At 43.1% G+C, this 22,061-nt stretch overlaps 1 protein-coding gene across 1 annotated transcript in view; it reads right to left on the reverse strand.

Moving 5' to 3' along the window:
* The window catches only part of DOCK8 (dedicator of cytokinesis 8), a 185,015-nt gene that overhangs the window by 48,645 nt on the left and 114,309 nt on the right, over positions 1-22,061 (reverse strand). The window contains exons 25-33 of the mRNA XM_088476605.1: positions 21,858-22,007; positions 20,175-20,288; positions 16,508-16,663; positions 13,813-13,952; positions 11,042-11,211; positions 8,692-8,831; positions 7,635-7,817; positions 5,360-5,489; positions 1,781-1,868 (exon numbers count right to left, since the gene is read on the reverse strand). Of these exons, the coding sequence (XP_088332731.1) occupies positions 1,781-1,868; positions 5,360-5,489; positions 7,635-7,817; positions 8,692-8,831; positions 11,042-11,211; positions 13,813-13,952; positions 16,508-16,663; positions 20,175-20,288; positions 21,858-22,007 (1,271 nt within the window). The remainder of the gene's footprint in view (positions 1-1,780; positions 1,869-5,359; positions 5,490-7,634; positions 7,818-8,691; positions 8,832-11,041; positions 11,212-13,812; positions 13,953-16,507; positions 16,664-20,174; positions 20,289-21,857; positions 22,008-22,061) is intronic.

Below are 22,061 nucleotides of genomic sequence, written 5' to 3' on the forward strand. Positions count from 1 at the left end.
AAACAATCCTAAATCTAACTTTCACTTATTAATACTTTGTTGCAAATCCTTTGCAGGCAATTACAGCCTGAAGTCTGGAATGCATAGACATCACCAGACGCTGGGTTTCATCCCTGGTGATGCTCTGCCAGGCCTCTACTGCAAATGTCTTCAGTTCCTGCTTGTTCTTGGGGCATTTTCCCTTCAGTTTTGTCTTCATCAAGTGAAATGCATGCTCAATCGGATTCAGGTCAGGGGATTGACTTGGCCATTGCATAACATTCCACTTTTTAGCCTTAAAAAACTCTTTGGTTGCTTTTGCAGTATGCTTCGGGTCATTGTCCATCTGCACTGTGAAGCGCTGTCCAATGAGTTCTGAAGCATTTGACTGAATATGAGCATATAATATTGCCCGAAACACTTCAGAATTCATTCTGCTGCTTTTGTCAGCAGTCACATCATCAATAAATACAAGGGAACCAGTTCCATTGGCAGCCATACATGCCCACGCCACAACACTACCACCACCATGCTTCACTGATGAGGTGGTATGTTTTGGATCATGAGCAGTTCCTTTCCTTCTCTTCCCATCACTCTGGTACAAGTTGATCTTTGTCTCATCTGTACATAGGATGTTGTTCCTGAACTGTAATGGCTTTTTTAGATGTTGTTTGGTAAACTCTAATCTGGTCTTCCTGTTTTTGTGGTTCACCAATGGTTTGCATCTTGTGGTGAACCCTCTATATTCACTCTTGTGAAGTCTTCTCTTGATTGTTGACTTTGACACATATACATCTACCTCCTGGAGAGTGTTCTTGATTTGGCCAACTGTTGTGAAGGGTTTTTCTTCACCAGGGAAATAATTCTTCTGTCATCCACCACAGTTGTTTTCCGTGGTCTTCCGGGTCTTTAGGTGTTGCTGAGCTCTCCAGTGCGTTCTTTCTTTTTAAGAATGTTCCAAACAGTTGATTTGGCCACACCTAATGTTTTTGCTATCTCTCTGATGGGTTTGTTTTGATTTTTCAGCCTAATGATGGCTTGCTTCACTGATAGTGACAGCTCTTTGGATCTCATATTGAGAGTTGACAGCAACTGATTCCAAATGCAAATGTCACACCTAGAATCAACTCCAGACCTTTTACCTGCTTAATTGATAATGAAATAACGAGGGAATAGCCCACACCTGTCCATGAAATAGCTTTTGAGTTGATAGTCCCATTACTTTTGGCCCCTTAAAAAGTGGGAGGCACATATTGAAACTGTTGTAATTCCTACACCGTTCACCCGATTTGGATGTAATTACCCTCAAATTAAATCTGAAAGTCTGCAGTTAAAGCACATCTTGTTTGTTTCATTTCAAAACCATTGTGGTGGTGAATAGAGGCCAAAATCTGAAAATTCTGTCAATGTCCCAATATTTATGGACCTGACTGTATATATATATATATATATATATATATATATATAGTTTTTGTTTTTTAGAATACATGAATCAAATGCAGAAAGGATTTACCTGTCAATGACCTCTATACTTATAGCCTTGATAACAAGTATACTTAAGCAAACATATTGTAATTTTCTCCTCTGCTATATAAGAATCTGGAAGTACAGGAGACTAGCAAACCCTCAATTATCCGTATGCCTACAATATATGTTCAGTCATCCTGCTCAGTGTGCTTGCAGTATTTAAGTAATTTTGTTAATACACTCAGAGCTTTGCATAGTACAGCATACTATTACAATATATATCAGTTCTCACTGACACAGGCAACATTATCATGTAAAGGGTAAAGGTGCTCACATATTAAGTCTCTCGTTAGCTTGGCGCCAGTGTGTCTGCTCCTTCCTCCACCTCAGGTTCTCATTAAGTCCAGCAAATCTGTCATTACCTGCAGTGGCAGAAGACAGTGTCACCTGCAATGTCTATGTGCTAATGACAACCCATGCTATTGGACAAAATACATGATTTATTAAAAGACGTACTGCAATTATGGAGTCAGAAAAAGAAGAAAAACAGTTTAAGGGTGAAGAGTAATAGCTAACCATCAATAATTATTTTTATACTGTTTAATTGCAGAGTTCATATAAAACTTCAAAAAATAAGTTGACCCAACAGGAAAGCATGTACAGAACAAGCTACTTCCCGAATACCTAGCTAATAAGGAGCTATTGTTCTGTTACAAGTGATTTTGATATCAGTGTTTCCCTGTAGTTGGCTTTAACAACCCTACAGACAAGTGCAATACAAGGACTAGTTCCACTACGATCCTTTATATCGTCATATTAAATAATTAATAAACCTAAGCTTTAGGCACTACATGGTCATAGTTGTATAAGTCTAATTAAAATATTCAAGCATTTGCTTTGAGTTGCTGCTAGTAAGATAATTTAGTATATATGTTATCGTTATAACTATAAACTAATTTAAATATGTTTGTCATTACTAGTAAACATAAAATAACTGATATTATACACACAATTGTTTTTAAATGATTGGTAGGCTGAAAAGGTACATCATGGCTGGTGGACAATTGTGAATATTGACATGAATATTACAGTATTTAGAGGAATTCTAACATCCCTGATTATTTCATGACATCTCAAAGCTACATACAATCAGGTGACAGACTGCCCAGGGACCACCTGCAACACAAATACATATGATATTCACACATTTATATGTCCCCACACAGTACTCCAAGTGCTGCTTCTGCTGCTGCACACAATGGCTCTGAATCAGGGCGGGCTGTTTTTTTTTAGTTTCGGCCTCCAGGCCGCTCGCAAAGGTGTGGGTGACCATCCACAGCTAGTGCAAGCGGACTGGCAATGGTCACGATTATCATGACCATTGGCATTGCGAGGAGACCCTAAGGTAGGGTCTCAGCACTCGCAATGCAGAGTGGACTTCCTGCTCTAATAGAGCAGGAAGTCCACTACTAACATCACGAGTGATGTCAGTAGGGTCGCCCACAAACGGCAGGCGTTCCGTCGGGAATGCCTCCGTTTGTGCAGCCACCCCCCCTACCCGCCTGCAAAACAGGGCGAGCTGTCGATCAATATCGACAGCCACCCTGTCTTGTAGTGAGCCCCGGAGTGACGGAGCTGCTGTCGCTCGCGGGGGCTCGCGCATGCGTACACCGGAGGTGGCGCATGCGCAGGGGCCAAACATCGACCCACTTGCGAGTGCTATGCGCTCGCGAGCAGGTCTGAATCAGGCCCAATGTACTAAGGGGGTCATTCAGACCTGCTCGTGAGCGGCAGTACGCTCGCAAGTGGGTCGATGTTCCCCCACTGCGCATGCGCACGACGGAGGGAGCTCCGTCGTGCGCATGCGCGAGACCCGGCGAGCGACGGGCTCTCCATTGCTCCGGGTCTCGCACCAAAGGGGGTGTGCTGTCGATGTTGATTGACAGCACGCCCCCTTTGGTGGGCGTGCCGGGGGCGTGCCTGCCAGACGGAGGCGTTCCCACTGAAGTCAGTGGGAGTGATTTTGGCTCTGATAGAGCCAAAATCACTCCAGGGCTTGCGGCAGCGAGACCCTACTGCAGGGTCTCCGTCGCAAGCCCGATGGTCGCGATGGTCTTCATGGACGCTCGCTATAGCTGTGGGTGGTAACCCACAGCTATGCGAGCGTCCATGAGGACGCTCCAAAAAAAGGTAGGAGGGCCCTGATTCAGAGCGAGCGCTCTGGTCAGAGCGTTCAGTTCTGAATCAGGCCCTAAGTACACTCTATATAGGACACTGCAATCAGCAGCATGTGAGACACAATCAAACAGAACAGAAAATATTGTATTTTTTTTTTGCAGGGGTCCTATCCTATATGTGATAGTTATATATGGGATGGGATGAAATATATTGCAGCTGTCCCGTGTGTTGCTTATGTATCATGCACATTGACATTTATGTAGGGGGCAAATGTAGTAATTATTTAGGTGACATGCACATGTGCAAGTACAACCTACATAAATATCAATGTGCATGATATATAAGTAACAAAAACATAGGACACCTACACTATATATCATTCCATCGCCTAAATAATTACATATAGTATAGGAGGACCCCTGCAATATATAATAGTGAAGTGTCCTATGTGTTTGTTCCTAATATAAAATATGCTGGCAGTGGCACTTACGTTGCACTTGCGTGTGTAGTAATTGTTTAGGTGACATTCACATGTACATGTCAACTAAATAAATACATGTGCAACATAAATGCATGATATTTTATATAATTAGTAAACACATAGGACCCCAACAGTATTTATAATACATACAGTATGCAGCCCATTGCCATAATATAAATGTGTGACAGTGACTGCTGTTACCGGTTTTGCCTCAGTCTTTGGCTGCGCATGGATGTCCATGGAGTTGCTGGAGTCCACGGGACATGGATGGGGGCGGAGCCGTGAGTTGTGACTCACGCGCAGGGCCGGCAACAGAAACCCTGGGGCCCGGTACACTGATGTCTCTGGGGGGCCCCATGACACCCCCCTACACATACTATATATATAATATATATGGGTTGGGTCTACTATATTGACAAGTGCTGTGGCTGACCCTGGGCTGGGGATGGTGTCTGCAGTCAGTGTCATCGGGGCCATGATGTCTGCTTGGGATTGCCTCCTCCAGTTCCTTGTAGGCTGCTGCGGTCAGGGTAAGGACTAAGGAGGGAGGCAGGCAGGTACAGAAGTGCCAGCGCGGGCGCAACGTCACACGTTATGACGCGGGGGTATCCATTACTATAGCGCATGCGCACTGCACACCTGGCCACGCTCCAACTGCCGGTGAAGGATGCTGCCAAGCCGTCACCACCAGGGAGTTTACCCAGGCGGCTTTTCTTTGTGTCCCGTTGCACCGCGCTGCGCTGGCCCGGATGGCCGGTGGAGACTACACATGTGAACCTCGGGGCCCAGGACGAGCTCCGCAAAGGCCCATGGGAGGAGCTGCTGCGGCTGGTCATATGCGGCAGCCTTCCCGCGGCCACTTTAGTATAGGGAAGCCAGGACTCTGATGCCCGACTGGAGCTCAGCTCAGGGTAGCTGCGGCGCCATGCGGCCAGGTGGGTAGAGTGAGCCGGCCCGGCATAGGGGGACATGGGACCGGCCCAGCGCCGGTGGCCCAATCATCTCTCTAGCTGGGCAGGGAGCAGGAGCATCAGCTGCCTGCCTGCTGGAGCCTGGCGGCCCTGGAATACAAAAATTGCACCGGCCCGGGGGGCAGATGGCATTCTTCCCCCCCGGCCCAGCCCGCCACTGGGGCCTTTACTCCTAATGCTGGACCTGACATGTTGAGCAGTTTCCCCATTATGCCAACATTATCAACACAGCCCTGATAACATGAGCACAGTGTATCCTTCACTGCATATAAGTATAATGTACCAGTTTTCCAACGTCTCATCATTTCCCCTCTGGCTCCTTCCCCACGTAACAAAGCTTCTTCCAAACGAGCCTTGACATCTCTGGACTTCTGAAGCACCAAGGTGCTCACTCTGTCTGGTGATTGTTTTCCCTGAGAGAACAGAATGGTCACTTAGCAATATACAAAATCCAAAATTTAGTATGGGTATTGGCTATATGCTGACTGTTTTTTGCCTGACATGCATTTGGTCCCATCCATAGGATTTGGCCGACTGAATCTCAGTCCTGATTTCAGTGCTGTTTGCTGTACACAGAGTTGTTTCTTGAAGGAATTTAATGTAAATAATATCACTTAAATTATAAAACCCTGTTATTTCTTTTTAAGGTGCAAATCAGGGTTCAGAAACATGTATTTGTATTTGTCAGGATCAATTTAAAATTTTAATTGATTCAATATTTTAAATGGTTACAAAATTTGGATGACTCCAATATAAAAATATACAGATAAAAAAAAACTGTTTAATAGATTTTGTTCCACTAAATTATCTATAAATGCAAATCTGAACTAAACAAAACAATAAATAATTTCATTTGTCGAGTGCATTTTATACAATGAGTAATACTGTGAGACTGCTGAGTTCACCTTTGTACATTTGCAGAATGTAAGTCAATAACCCCAATATAGAGGAATTGAACAGTCTGATTGAGCCAACCTTATGGGGGGTATCCACTTAGCAATTTAACCAAGCAATTGCACGATAACGATGACGTTATCGTGCAATCGCTTGCAAATCGCACATGCATCGGGCATGTTTTGGACGGAAGCGACCCGCGATGCGCGTGCCCGCGGGTCGCTTCCGACATCCGACATTGCCCGTACTTGCAGGTCAAACTGATGATCTCGTCAGGTTCAGCATGTGCGGGGATGAGGGGTGTGCCGGGACTAAACGAGTGAACGTTCAGTCTAAGCACATAACTAGATATACAAACAACAGCACAATTGCAATGTCGCAATCGTGCTCTCGTTTGTATATCGCTAAGTGGATACCCCCCATTACTGTATATTATGGTTTGAAAATGTATAGATTTTTTGTGAACCAATCTGCTGGATCTTTGCAAGAAACATTATGTGACAGGTGGCAGCTACAGAGGTGGGGCTGCAGCGCAGTACGAAATTCAAATATGGGAGCCACTCCAACTGCCAGTGAGTCCCGGCCAGCAGTGTTTGGAAGGGCACTTGGTGTGTCTCCCCTATTTGAATTTCGTACTGCGCTGCAGCCCCACCTCTAGAGCCGCCCCTGGTCAGGTGCCATTACTAGTTGCTTAGCATATAGGTTTTATATATTTAAGCAAACTTAAATATATAAAAAGCCAAATTAAAGCACCTAAATAATGCAGCCAAAACTGCTATCCCAGGTTATGGACGCTCCCCTGACACCCCCCCACCCACACACACACCAATTTGTGCATGGTTTAATCACTACTGTATATGGAGATGGAGGATATTGCGGGTTGGGTATAGGTTCCCGGCGCACAAAATACCGGCGCTGAGAATCCCGACGGCAGAATTCAGAATGGGTGACAATGCCAACACCTCTTGGTAAGTACCCTAACCCTCCCCATAACCCTCTCTGCCCGCAGCCTAACGCTAACCCACCCACCAGTGCCTAACCCTAAACTTAATCCTAATATTTACCGTCGGGATCTCAGCGGTCGGGATGCTGGTGCAGGGATTCTGACTGCTGTCAAGATTCTGGCGCCACCATTCTGACCGCCGGTATGTCAACTACATCCCGATATTTCTTTGGCTGCCTTAAATAGATATTCAGAATTTATATCCACCTGGTTCTCTGCTGGTTGGAGTTCAAGGAATCAGAGGATTACCTTCAACTTATTAGCAGTCCCCTACCCTTCACTTTGTCGCCATTCAAAATGTTCTCTTACGTGTTGATGTTACACCTTTTACTGTGGTGGATGCGCTGACATTTGATGTTTTTTCCTGCTATATCCTGCCAATGAAAATTTGCACCTGTGTTCCCTTTATTTTGGAATATGTACAGATTACAAAAAAATGGCAAGCAAACCTGGAGGTTGTATGTCATGTCTATCACCTATTGATTGATTGATTGGTACAATGCTACGTAAAATATTGGCATTTCATTATTTGATATTACAAATTCTCAAAGCTAACTGGTCTGTCTGCAAAACTTGAAAGATCTTTTGTTTCAATACTTAAAATCTAGGAAAATATTGGAGTTAGTTGAAAAGAAGGTTAGTAGGGAATGTGGCAACTTACCTTATATTCAAAGCACGAGACACACATGTAGAGAAGATCAAGTATTCTGTTCAGCTGCAAAGTGGGCAAGTAGGCAAGCCACTTCTGGATGACACTCGGTTCTGAATTTTTCATGATCCACAGGAAGCAGGTGAGTAGATTCCGTGTAGATTCCGTACTCAGAGTGGTGTACATTTTAAGTGGCTAAAGAGAAGCCCGAAATATAATATTCTCTTTAGTGCTCACTGGCATCTACAAAATATTGTAGAAGTTCTATCCCAGTGATTCCCAGCCTTGGTCCTCAAGGCACACTAACAGTCCTGGTTTTAATTGTTAAATCAAATAACTGAAGTACTAATTAATTCACTTGTGCTCAAGTATGGCTATCCTTAAAACCTGGACTGTTAGTGTGCCTTGAGGACCGTAGTTGGGAAGTCCTGGTTTATCCCATCATGAAATAAAACAGTAATGTAGTTTAAAACTAAATTAAATCTAAAAGGCAGGGTCAGCCATGCTTAAACATTTTTTACACCATTAGTTTAGTACTAGTCTACATTTTGTAGAATTATTATTACAACTCGACAGTATTGTCAATTAAAGTGAATGTTATTTCAAAGAACCGCTGAAGTCTAATATTGTACTATCTTCCACAAGGCACAATATTCCATTTAACATTTAATTTTAATCTTTCCAATTTTCATTAGCTATATATTTCTTCCTGTGATCCATTACGGTGCTGCATTTTAAAGATCACCATGCTTTACTAAAGACTGACCCTGAAGTTTATCATATATGCTTAAAAGAGCTATATAACTTGCTACAAATACATGTAATAAACTTAAGCACAAAACCCAAACTGTAGTTGTGCATTAACAACATTAGCAAATATGGAAATATGTTTTGGTGTCTATGGAGAGGATAGGGCAATAAATGGTACTGTCTACAAATGATATGAGCATACACTACATATAATTACTATGGTAGTATTGTATAAAGACATTTTGTAAATTGGCCAGAAAAGTGCAGAAAGTATCACTGTAGTGTCTTGTCACTGGTCACGTAGAAACATTAGACTTACAACTGACGAAAGAGTAACTGGAGTGGATTTTAGGCCAAATTGATTTCCGGCAACAGCCATTGCAACGTTTGGGCTTATTACACTTTGAGTATCTGGCTCTTCTTCTGTACTGCGCCCTTTTCCACTGCGTGTATCTAAAACTATGGGGAAATATATAATTCACAACAGATTCAGAAACAATTCAAATTATTCAGTGTTGTAGGTGATACAATTCATGTGATCATTATCATTCACCTTGTGTATATTGAAGTGCATGGGGGAAATAAAGTGTATATCATAACCATAGGTTGCCCCCCCAACATTTGAGAGAGGTCCCAAGGGCACACTGAGTGCAGTGCATTGCAGGAGCTGTGTAAGTCCCATGAGATTTAGCACAAGTGCTCAGAGAGGCATGTGCTGAGCTCTGATTGGTGGAGCTCATCATATGCTTCTCTGACCCGAAGTGGGCAGCCTCATGGGTTGGATACATCTAGAGTGAGGCAGTGCCTGCTGCTGGGTCTGTATATTACCTTTGCTGAATGCTGAGGTAGAACGGAGTTTCTGCAATGAACAGAGGGCCTGATTCAGACCCGCTCGCGAGCGCTGAGCGATCGCAAGCGTGTCGATGGTGCCCTAATGCGCATGACGGAGGCCAAGCCGTCATTATGGGTTTCGCCCCAAAGGGGGCGTGCTGTCGATGGTGATTGACAGCACACCCCCTTTGGTGGGCGTGCCGGGGGCGTGGCTGCCCAGACAGAGGTGTTCCCATGGGAACGACTACCGTCTGGGTCCGGCCCCACTGACATCACTTGTGATGTCAGTGGGAGTGCTTTTGGCTCTGATAGAGCCAAAAGCACTCCTGGGATTGCGGCAGCGAGACCCTACCGCAGGGTCTCGTCGCAAGCCCGATGGTCGCGATGGTCTTGACCATCGCAACCATCTTTTTTGCCGCTCGCATAAGCTGTGGGTGGTCACCCACAGCTATGCGAGCGGCCAGGAGGCCGCTCCAATTTTAGGTAGGAGGGCCCTGATTCAGAGTGAGTGCTTTTGTCAGAGCGTCCGGCTCTGAATCAGGCCCAGAATCAGTAAGGTATTTTTTTAACAGAATGTTTTTTTTTTTTTTTTTTAATGGGGCTATGTTAAGCAGGTTTTTAATCTGCTAAGTGAAGCAGATTTCAAATTGTACCTTTCATGGGTGTGAGGTGGTTGGTGTCACACCGGTTTGGAAGCAACATTCTACAGGTTGGTAAAGAGCAGCAGATCTTTGTTGCGAATACATATCACTAATGTCTTTGAGATCTGTTCTAACATGGCTGTTTCCAAAGCATCTAACAGTCATGAACATATGAAGCCTTCTTGTTTAGCAGATAAAGTAAAGTTGCTGAAGTCCAGATGCATTAAAATGAATGCAAACTGCTGTAACTTGATACTTGCAAGCTGGCAAAATCTAATAAAATATGAAAGTAGTGTTTTCCCTAGCAGGAAAAAAATAAACACCTATTAATAAAACTCTGAAAATGCTATTCACATTTTTCTGGGCATTTGTAAAAATACAGAACTCGTGTGACACCAGCTGAAGGGAAAAGCTTCATTGCCAGAGTGATCCTACTGTGTTAGCAGGCAACACATTGTGGTGACTTGCGTTTTACTTTGCCAGCATGCACATCGCAGTCACACACCAAACACTTGCAGAATGTCGCTCATTTCCTGTGCACAGGTGGAAAATGAGAATGTGCACTGGAGTATGCTCCAATGTAGGCGAATAGAGGAAACAATGGTGGGAATCTAGCAAATCAATATGCTGCACCTTTACATATTTGTAAATAAAAATGACCCTCACTGTTTTCTTACTTACAGATTCCGGAGCTGATTCAGAGTCAGGAAATAGCCGGGGATTTCTGCCTGTACTCAGAGTCAGGAAATAGCCGGGGATTTCCGCCTGTACTCAGAGTTGGCCGGATATATGTGGCTGCATTGCGCCTATACATCATGCTGGTGAAAGCAGCCGTCATCATTATTACGCATTTGTACCATGTGAAACCGCCGGATCTCTGCATACACTCACTTCTGAATAGGCTACAATTCCATCTACATGCCCACAACACACTTTTCCTCAGTGCCAGCACCCCATTGCTGCTCAGTTATACCCGTTCGATGCAAGTGGAGATCCGGCTGATTTCCATACTCCACTGATTTCCGTGCTCCTCTGAATAACCTGCAGCTCCGCAGAGATGCGTATCTACACCTCAGGCTGCGAAAAATCACAGAGATGACCAATTTCCGTGCAACTCTGAATCAGCTTCAATGTAACTTGGGCTGTATCTAATTTTTTATCCTTCTGATATTGGCTTTAAATAAATCACAACTTTACCTGAAAAATCATGTAGCTGAGGAATGGCATCCAAAATAGTGCTGACCAATGGCAGATAGAGAGCAGCAATTTTGTTTCTTATCTCTGCTTTTTGGCAGCGTGGGTCTAAATCATGCGAGCTCAGGAGATTATGTATAGCATTAATGGCTTTTCTCTGCACCTTCCTGATTCTGGGAGGGAAACAGAAATATTATTGTTCTGTATATTACTGATACTTTCTTTACCTAGTAAATGTATATATAGGGCCTGATTCAGCAAGGATCACAACTGCGATTGCAATAGCGATTACGCACACAGTCTCACTGCGATAGTATGCTAATCCTCTGCGATCGATATGCCGTTTCAGCACAACATAAGGATGCCCAACTTACCTTACACACATCCGTAATACTTAGCAAGACTGTGAAACCATCGGTAATATCGAGTACCATCGCAGCCTCACGCGCACTTGCACAAGGTCAGACCTTACTCAGAAATTGCTAACTTCATCACACGCAGTGAGAACTCAGGCTGCATATGCAATCGCAGTGGATAATTTATGCACACCCCTGCAACGGCGTTCAAACACATTGGGATGCCTGCATTTCGCCGACCCCCGTGTCACCTCCCCCATTCAATACTTCCCGTCAATCGCTCTGTGATGGGTCACACGTGCACTGTGATGCAAACGCAGTATGCAAAAAACGTCCGATTGCGTGCGTAATCGCAGTTGCGATCCTTGCTGAATCAGGCCCATAGTACCACTTAAATACTAAGGTTGAATAGTACAATAATAAGGACAAGACACATTTATTTACATATAGATCAAGACATGCATAAAACCATAGCAGCCGGAAATATACCTGCTTTCATTGTCTATCTTGCACTTATCAGACAAAAGCTTATTGCCGATTGCATGCTGTTGTTTATTACAACCTTACATCTAAATACAATGTTAGCAAATGAGTTCTAATAATAAACAAATGTTTCAAATGTCTGATAGACAAATGTTGCAAATGTTTGCAGAAATGTGCTTTATTACTATCAATACTACTGCTGTATATATTTAGGTCTATTTCCTTAAGAAAGCTACAGTTTTTTAAACTATGAAGCTGAAGTTAGTGATTTGTTGGTGGAATCCATTAGATGCTCAGTTATGTATGAGATGCCCATGTGAGGTTTGTGGAAACAGACATAGATAGATATGCCTTGGTCAGTCATTAGAGAGGGGGACAACCTAATCATGACACTTCTTCACTTTAATTAGCTTTCCTCATTGATTTGTTTTTTATTTAATTTGCTTCACCGTTGTGCTTGCTTCAGCTTTATAGTAAAGCAACTACTTAGGGTCTTAGAAAAGTTTCTGCCTTATAAATCTATAGGGACAGGAGAAGTAGCTGATGCACCACATGTAAAATAATATCAACATCTTACAGTGCAGAGTATATGAAGCCTCACAGATATGTGGGGGCCTTAGAGATCCCCAAAAAGGATTGGAATAAAGAACCAAAAAATACATTGCTGAGGCTCCCAGAAAGGATAACAATAAAAAATAAGTGTGTGATACAATTACCAAATAGGCAGAGATAATGTGATGTTTGCACAGAGAGAGGGGAGATGGTTAACACATTTCATTCACTTATTTCACTACCTTTGACTGCCTTTCTCCATTTAACTGGTGTCTGACCCCTTACAGTCCCAGGTTCATACTCAATTAACTATCTCTCGAGGAAATGTCCATTTTAACAAGTGTTTTTAGGTAGCAGCAGAGGGAAGCAGTCGGGAAGCCGATGGACGGAATCCCAACCGTCGGCTTCCCGACTGCCTAATCCCGGCAAGGGGTTAAATGACAGGCATCAAAATCCCAATGCCTGTCATTTTATCTACGCAGGGAGCCCGACACCCGGCTTACCGATCTAAGGTAAGCCGGGCGTCGACAGCTGCGTGGGGGGGGGGGGGGGAAGGGTTAGGTTTAGGGTCCCCGGGTGGATTTAGGGTTAGGCAACCCCCGGGAGGTTATGTTTATCCTAGGGGGAGGGTTAGGCACTCCCAGGGGGGGAGGTTAGGGTTAGGCACCCCTCCGGGGGACTTAGGTTTAGGCGGCGGGGAAGGGGGGGATAGGTTTAGGCACTTAGAGGGGGGATTGGGGTTAGGCACTTGGGGAGGTTAGGGATATGGCACCCCTAAGGGAGGGTTAGAAGGTTAGTTTATACTTACCTCTGACGATCAGGATTTCCTCCTCTGCCGGGATGCCGCTGTCGGGATTTGAACCGCCGGCCATGCGGTTCAAATTCCGCAGCAGGGTATTTTTTTCTCTCTGCGCAAACATCATTTCATCCCTGCCTATTTCATAATTGGTAGTATTTATGCAGCCATTTATGGTCATTTTACATGTAATACAATATGCTAGTTGTTTAAAAGATACTTTGCTGTTTATGAAAAATGTGTTACTTATTTTACCATCGTTTTTATTATTATCCTTTCTGGGTGATGCTTGCTCCAGCAGAAACATCACCATTTATAAATAACGGCAATGGGATGACCTGCAACTATGTCTGTTTTGTTGTACATTGCACAAGAAAGTAAGCCGGGTCGTAGAACTGGGCTTCTTCACTCATGGCTATGCCCCAAATTAAAGGTTACCATGCAACTTAGGATGAGTTTCTTTCTATACCTATGTGTATAACAGCTCATAAATTAATTGTTAATCATTTGTACTATTTAAAGGAAAGGATACAGATGGTAGTTGTGACTATGCAATGTATACATACAGGACAAAATATTGTACAGACCCTTCTGCCTCACAGTCCAAAGCAGCATCCAGCTCTGTGAAGAGCAGTCCAGTTAAGAAATGTTTTTGCCGGTACTCTGGTGAAAGGTCAAACATACTTGCAATTCTCTGATCCTGGAAGCTAGAGCAAGAACTGGAGTTCTGTACAGGAGATATAAATATATTTATGCACCAATATTGCCTAATTTCTCATTTCTATATGACTTTGTATTAGGTTTACATTTCAACTAGGCATAGCCTTGCTCTGTCTTCCAGCTTATGGTACTAAAATGTAGTTTAAAATTATATATTTATAAAGGGTGTGGATTAAAAGATCTACAGTAAAAGGTTTACAGTGTCTAGGTAGACACTAACTGGTAGACAGGTACAAAAGGTAGACATGGATGAAGATCGACAGGTACATAGGGTCGGCATAACCAAAAAGTCGACACAAAAAAAAGTATAGTGCAACTGCAGTAAAGGCGAGGGAGGATACATTTGCATATGGAATTTAAACAACAATCTGTTTACAGAATATGATATAGTGGGTGCAACAACTTCAGCACATAGCCAAGGTCCTAATAAATTCAGAAATTGTAAAGAAACCATTAATCTGTGAGAAGCACTTAAATAACTTTACTGCTGAGTCTCCATGAAAGACAAGCGTTTGTATCCTTTGGAGAATTGGCAATGAACTTATGCATGTGCTTTTCACAGACTTGTTATCTTTGCAGTTCATTGAACATGCCTGGGTCATTACAAATATATTACTATACAAACATAAATTAAGTGATTACTCCCATTTTGAAAAAACAAAATTCTGATCCCAACACTCTCTCAAATTACCATCCTATCTCCCAGCTCCCATGCCTCTCCAAGCTGCTCGAGAGAATTGTCTACACCCGCCTCACACACTTTCTAAACTCACACAACTTATTGGACCCACTTCAGTCCGGCTTTCATTCCCAACACTCCACAGAGGCAGCACTAACTAAGGTAGTAAATGATCTGGTCACTGCCAAGGCTAAAGGCCATTACTCACCACTCCTAATTCTTCTAGATCTCTCTGCTGCTTTTGACACTGTTGACCACTCTCTCCTCATACAAACACTACAATCCCTAGGTCTTAAGGACACAGCTCTTTCATGGTTCTCTTCCTACCTATCTGATCGCTCTTTTACTGTTAGTTTTTCTGGCTCTGCCTCCTCTTCGCTACCTCTATCAGTTGGAGTACCACAAGGCTCTGTCTTGGTTCCCTTGTTATTCTCAATCTATACCACCTCTCTTGGCAAACTAATCCGCTCTTTTGGATTTCAGTACCATCTGTATGCGGATGATACTCAAATCTACCTATGCTTCCCAGATTTATCACCATCTGTATTTGTCCATGTCACTAAATGTATTTCTGCCATTTCATCTTGGATGTCATCTCGCCACCTGAAACTTAATATTTCTAAAACAGAATTAATTATATTTCCACCGGCCAAGAACAGTTACCAACCTGATCTCTCGATCACGGTTGATAACTCGACAATCCATCCTGCTCCACAAGCTCGCTGCCTAGGTGTCATCCTTGACTCTGAACTGTCTTTTGTTCCCCACATTCAATCTGTCTCAAAATCATGTTACATACATCTAAAAAACATATCCAAAATTCGACCATATCTCACACAAGACACTGCAAAAACTCTGATCCATGCACTCACTATTTCCCGCATTGACTATTGCAATAGTCTCCTTACTGGTCTTCCCAAAAATTGCCATTACAATCCAATATTAATGCAGCTGCAAGGCTTATCTTCCTTGCCAAACGTTCATCGTCTGCTGCCCCGCTCTGTCAGTCCCTCCATTGGTTGCCGGTCTTCTACCGTATTCAATACAAAATACTTTTACTTACACATAAGGCCATTAACCAAACCACACCAACATACATCTCTTCACTCATCTCAAAATATCTCCCAACCCGACCTCTCCGCTCAGCACAAGATCTGCGTCTCTCATCCCCATGCATTACTTGCTCCCATTCACGGTTACAGGACTTTCTTCGGGCAGCACCCACTATATGGAATGCCTTACCAAGCACAATAAGACTTACAACTAGTCTCCAATCCTTCAAGTGTTCCCTGAAAACCCACCTCTTCAGGCAAGCTAATCAGATTCCAGAACCTCCCACATAACCTTCATAGCTTCCATGTCTAAATACATCCCCTTTTACAGTCCACACATAACCTTACACATTGCCTTTCTTTCACATCCTCCTGACATTTGGCCAAAATTCCTGTGTGACTGGATCATGCAGCCCACCAAGAAACTCTGCAGTCTGGCTGGACCAAAATGCAATATATAGCACCTATCCTTGTGTATCAATGCCTATTTCCCTATAGATTGTAAGCTTGCGAGCAGGGCCTTCCTACCTATATATCTGTCTGTTATTACCCAGTTTTGTTCTATTAATGTTCCAATTGTAAAGCGCAATGGAATATGCTGCGCTATATAAGAAACTGTTAATAAATAAATTATAAATATATAAATAGCTAATTAAAGACTATTTACAGTACTTTCTGTTGTAAAACCATGGGTTAACTATGAAACAAACCTAAGCAAACAAAACCATATACTTAAATGTGCAGTGTACTATACTACTTTCTTTAAAGTAAGAACAGTGTGTATTTCTATGAAGTTATCCTCATGTGTAAAATCCTCATAATCACATGTACCTCAGAGGAGATAGAAGGACAAGGAGAAGCTGGTGTTGATGATGATGCCACAAAGAAGAGATTCAAGTTAAGATAATGTTCATGGCTACACAGAATCCTTAGGAATTCCAGTCTCATAGAGATCAGTGTTGGGAAAGAATTTAGCTTAGATGACAACTGGAAAAAAAGAAATAAATGTTATTATAGCAAGATTTACATTAAATGTATAAACTTAGTGATATTTTAATATGTTAACCACTCCCTCATGAAAAAAAACATATTCTCACTAACATAGAGTGTTAAGTATGATACAAAGCAATATGAAGACCCATACCTTCCAGTTATTCGAAAAACAAATAGACTCTTAAAATGTGCAAGAGAGTTATCAATGTTTTCCTGTTAGTGAGATGGGAAATAATAATATAGTGACAAGACTGGTACTTAATACTAGGGGGTCTATTTACTAAGCCTTGGCTGGAGATAAAGTGAAGGGAGACAAAGTACTATCCAATCAGCTCTTAACTGTCATGTCACAGGCTGTGTTTAATAATGACAGGTAGGAGTTGATTTTTTGGTACTTTATCTCCGTCCACTTTATCTCCATCCACGGCTTAGTAAAATTAGACCCTTAGTATACACGATGGCACAATACTGATTGGGCCCTTGCATTCTATTCTTCCTTAAGATGCATTTTTCCACAGTAAGATGGTTTATGCGTTCCACAAACAGTGCTGATTATTGTAGCAATCTCTGAAAACTAAAATGATACATAAAATGTTGTCATGAAGGATGAAATGTAGCTTCACATGGATCCCCAATAAAACTTACTCAGAGCAAACAAACAGTATAATAAATACATAACTATTATACAATTAAATATGTCTTAAGCAGTGCAAAGATTTAAATATTTGTATTTTGCATTCTAAAACATTTTAGACTCTTATTGGTTCTTGGTAGAAGACACTTTTGGCACATTACTATGTCAGGTGGAGATGGAGAATCATTGTGGAAAACATAGCCCATAATTGTTCATGCAGCAATCTTGTGTACTGTATGAACGCGACTCTTTGAAAAAAAAAACACTGTGGTTGGAGGGGCAAAACACATCAGAGGATTCCCAGTTGCTGTTTATTTTAACTGCCAAACATTGCCTTTAAGGCTACCTGATTCACTGGAGACGGAGAGCCAACTCATTCTATGATCTAGTACAAGCAACTGGAGTACTCACCTGCTGACAGGAGAGGTGTGCGATACACTACACACCTAGGAGAGCAGTGTGACAGCCACAGAAGTCATCCTTGAGCTGATCAGAGACATCATACCTCCGGAGAGGGACTCTGGTTGCGAGCTGCTCTATATGCGCCCTTGACGACTGCTGGATACCGACTGCATACAGCAGGTACAGGTGACCGCTCAGTACTGACTGCATGTGGTATATGCCCTTGATGATGGCTTGATACCGGCTGTATGCGACTAATCCATGTAGGAAATACAGCGCAGGGCCGCAACCAGTTGCGTGTGCACCGGGTGCCGAATCAAAGGCCCACAGACCCTGCATCCGACAGCGCCACTGCACTCGGCACCGCAGGGAGGCTCCATTTGCTGGACGCCCACTGGGATTTTATTACCGGCGGGCGTCCGGCTCCTTCCCTGCAGGGTAGCGGTAGCTGGAGGCTGGAGTTCTCTCCTGAACTCCAGCTTCCGGCTCCCCCCACCGGCACTATGGGAGAGACATCATAACATCTCTCCCATAGTTCCGAGGAGCAGCCGGGTGGACCGTACAGCGGCAGATTCAGGAGCGGGGTTACAGGTAACTATTGTTTGTTTTTTTCCTGTGTAAGCAGCACTACAGGGAGCATTACTAAGGGGGCATTACTATAGGGGCACTGCTAAAGGGGGCATTACTATAGGGGCACTGCTGAAGGGGGCATTACTATAGGGGCACTGCTGAAGGGGGCATTACTATAGGGGTACTGCTACAGGGGGCACTACTACAGGGGGCATTACTATAGGGGCACTGCTGCAGGAGGCATTAATATAGGGGCACTACTACAGGGAACATTACTAAGGGGGCATTACTATAGGGGCATTGCTAAAGGGGGCATTACTATAGGGGCACTGCTGAAGGGGGCATTAATATAGGGGCACTGCTGAAGGGGGCATTACTATAGGGGTACTGATACAGGGGGCACTACTACAGGGGGCATTACTATAGGGGCACTGCTGCAGGAGGCATTAATATAGGGGCACTACTACAGGGGGCATTACTAAGGGGGCAATACTACAGGGGGCATTACTATAGGGGTATTGCTGCAGGGGAGGCATTATGTGTAAATTGCATTATAATATGTGGCATTATGTGCAAAGCGCATTACAATATGTGGCATTATGTGTAAGGGATATTACAATACAGTACGTAGCATTATGTGTAAAGTACATTAGAATATGTGGCATTATGTGTAATATGTTTGTTCTGTTGATATTTGTAATTTTAATAAAATAATTTGTACATTTGATGGTTTTATTTAAAAAACCTTAACTAATATTTTTAATGGATGGATATTAACCACTTAAGTGAAGATTTTTCCAGCAAAACAGGTCAGAAATAGCCGGGTCCACAGAAGAGTCTGGGAAGTCAGAGGAGATCTGTTCTGCACATGTGTATAACAAATTTCCTCTTCAAAAACACAGCAGGGTGGTGCAGTTGCACCTTGTCAGCTGAACCACAGCTGACTGCATTCGCATTCTATATGACCATGTCAGTTAAGTGGTTACATTTATGTCAGAAAAGGCCATGATGGGCGTGGGGCGCCAAATTACTGTCTTGCCCCGGGTGACAAAAATCCTAGTTTCGGCCCTGTACATCGGCACTATAAAACACTCCTGATTGCAACTGTATCATTACTCCTCGGGAGAGGGATATAAAACTCATTTGTCAAAAGTGCCACGATCATATGTGACAGCCCAGAGTTGAGGTGCAGCATTATCTACCTTGGGAGAGGGAGTCCTTTTACCTGCACTGGACTAAATTATCTGGACTGATTTTTCAGCATCAATTCCAATAGATTACAGTTCTTTAACATAACCAGTGACTTTTTTTTTTGTAGATCAGTATTTCTTTTCTGTAATAGACTGGCAGGATTTGTGCATATATAATTGCTTCTATATTATTCAGATTTCTGAAACCGCAGTGATTTGGGAAGCTATAATGATTTCTGTCTTGTAAGTATGTCTGCTCCTGATACCCCATTCCAAACAGTCAGAGAATACGTCTGCCTACACTGTAGTTTACGCTTAAATTGCACTGTTATCCAGGTGTGAATGACTTTTCAGGATCAATGGAATAAGATTGTAGGCGATGACAATGTAAAAAATTAAGGCTGCAGATGTACTTCAGGCTCCATTCTTCAAACCTGGGCAATGCGGGTATACCACCTAGTGACAAATAGTCTTGATAATGTGTCATATAGCAAGTTGTGATCTAATGGAACAACATACTAAAGAATAGGCCAAAAATTGAGCATGATCATCTCAATAAATAATTCCTGAACAAGAGGGACCAATTTTCCAGGCTTGTAAGGGGACTGCATAAAATACAAGTCTAGGTTTATGTTCACACTTAACATTTCGGTTTGTATGGTTTTCATATAAATTGCAGCCTCACAAAATGAATCATCATCAGCTGTACCTGATTGCAGTAATGTTTGATGAGATTAAACACAAAGCCACGATCCATCAGGGAAAGTAAATCATATAAGAAAAATGCCAAACTTATGTTCATTTTCTCCGCTTGTTCAGTTTCCTACAATAAACAGGACACAAAATATTTAAGAATACAGGTATTACTATGATTTGCAACATTGTAAAAAATACTTTAGCTGTCAAGGCTGTGGAGTTGGAGTCTAATGCTGGCCATACACCTGCACGATTTCGGGCTGATTGCCCGATTTTCGACGAGTCATATGATGGATCTTGTGAAAATCGTGTATTATTTTAGTAAGATAAGATCCGATGCGCGCTCCCGCAGCTCCTATAATCGGATCTTATGATCAGATGTGCAGCCCTATCGTGTGCAGATCGTGCCGTTTATTTTGTTCATGCGATCCATCGTGCAGCAATTCAAGTCACTTCAATGACTGTTTCCCTAATGAGCGCGTGAGGCACAGGATCGCTCATACGACAGATCCTGTGCTAAGAAAAACAACAAACATGCTGCTGGGACTGCCTGGGAGCTCCGGGGAGTCGGATGCTGCATTGGAACATATGCTGGTGCATGGCCAGCAATACAGTCAGAATTGGAGACAATTTTGGGTGGAGTTGGAGTCAGTAGAAATGAGCCATCATTTCAAATCCCCCAGGCACTCCTCCAGGTCAGTCTCTGATCATAAAAGCCTGCTCATTATCTTGCAGAAGAGAGACGATAAATGGCTGAAGAACAAGCCCAAGGAGGGACAAACAGCGCATTAATAGACAATATGCTAAATGATTAAATCTAAACATACAGCTGTGGATGCTATAGGTTTAATATAATAAGAAAAATGTTACATGAAAATATATATGGTCTTAGGGACTGATTCAGAGGCACACGCTATTAGCGTGCGTTTGCTCTGAATCAGGGCATTTTTTTTTAATTTAAGTTTCGGCCTCCAGGCCACTCGCAAACGCGTGGGTGACCACCCATATGCTAGTGCGAGCGGCCTGGAGATGGTCGCGATTATCGGCTCCCGCAAGCACGAGTGGACTTCCTGCTCTAATAGAGCAGGAAGTCCACTACTGACATCACGAGTGATGTCAGTAGGGCCGCCCACAAACGGCAGGCATTCCTAAGGGAACGCCTGCCATTTGTGCAGCCACTCCCACTCCCCGCCTACAAAACGGGGCGAGCTGTCAATCAACATCGACAGCCACCCTGTCTTGTAGTGAGCCCCGAAGCGACGGAGCTGCCGTCGCTGGCTGGGGCTCGCGCATGCGTACGCCGAGAGGCGGCACATTTGCAGGGGCAAAACATCAACCCGCTTGCGAGCGCTATGCGCTCGCGAGTGGGTCTGAATCATGCCATTAGACCAATGTTATACATGCAGTCGATTAAGAGCAAAAAATATAATAAAACACATACAATACTCTGCTGTCTGTAGTATAAGCATACACTCTTCTCTATTTAATATTGTATCTAATTCCTACTTGTAATATGAATAGAACATCCAATAGTGATGTCCAAAGTTGGGGAAATCAAAAACTGATTGATTAGTGCATGTGGCACCTCTCAATTCTTAATACTTGATGTAAGTAGTTTTTGCCTTGTTATGTTGCAATGGAATGACTGTAATTCCGTAGGCATGTGTTTGTCTTTTTCTCCCAGCTATGAACTTACCTTTTGTGGTTTGCTAAGCAGTGCTCCTATCTCAGATGTTACAACAGTAACTATGGTACTTATGTCATCTTTAAATCGGTTTGAGAAACGGCTCCTTCTGGGAACCTCCTGTTTGTTCACACTGTGACTGTACTGAGCCATACTTTTCACCTAGAACCAAGGAAAACAGGTAGAAGAGGGGTAGGATATTACAAAAGTCTGTTT

This window comes from Taudactylus pleione, unplaced genomic scaffold (assembly GCF_031769625.1).
Source record: "Taudactylus pleione unplaced genomic scaffold, aTauple2 ptg000190l, whole genome shotgun sequence".
Taxonomy (NCBI): Eukaryota; Metazoa; Chordata; class Amphibia; order Anura; family Myobatrachidae; genus Taudactylus; species Taudactylus pleione.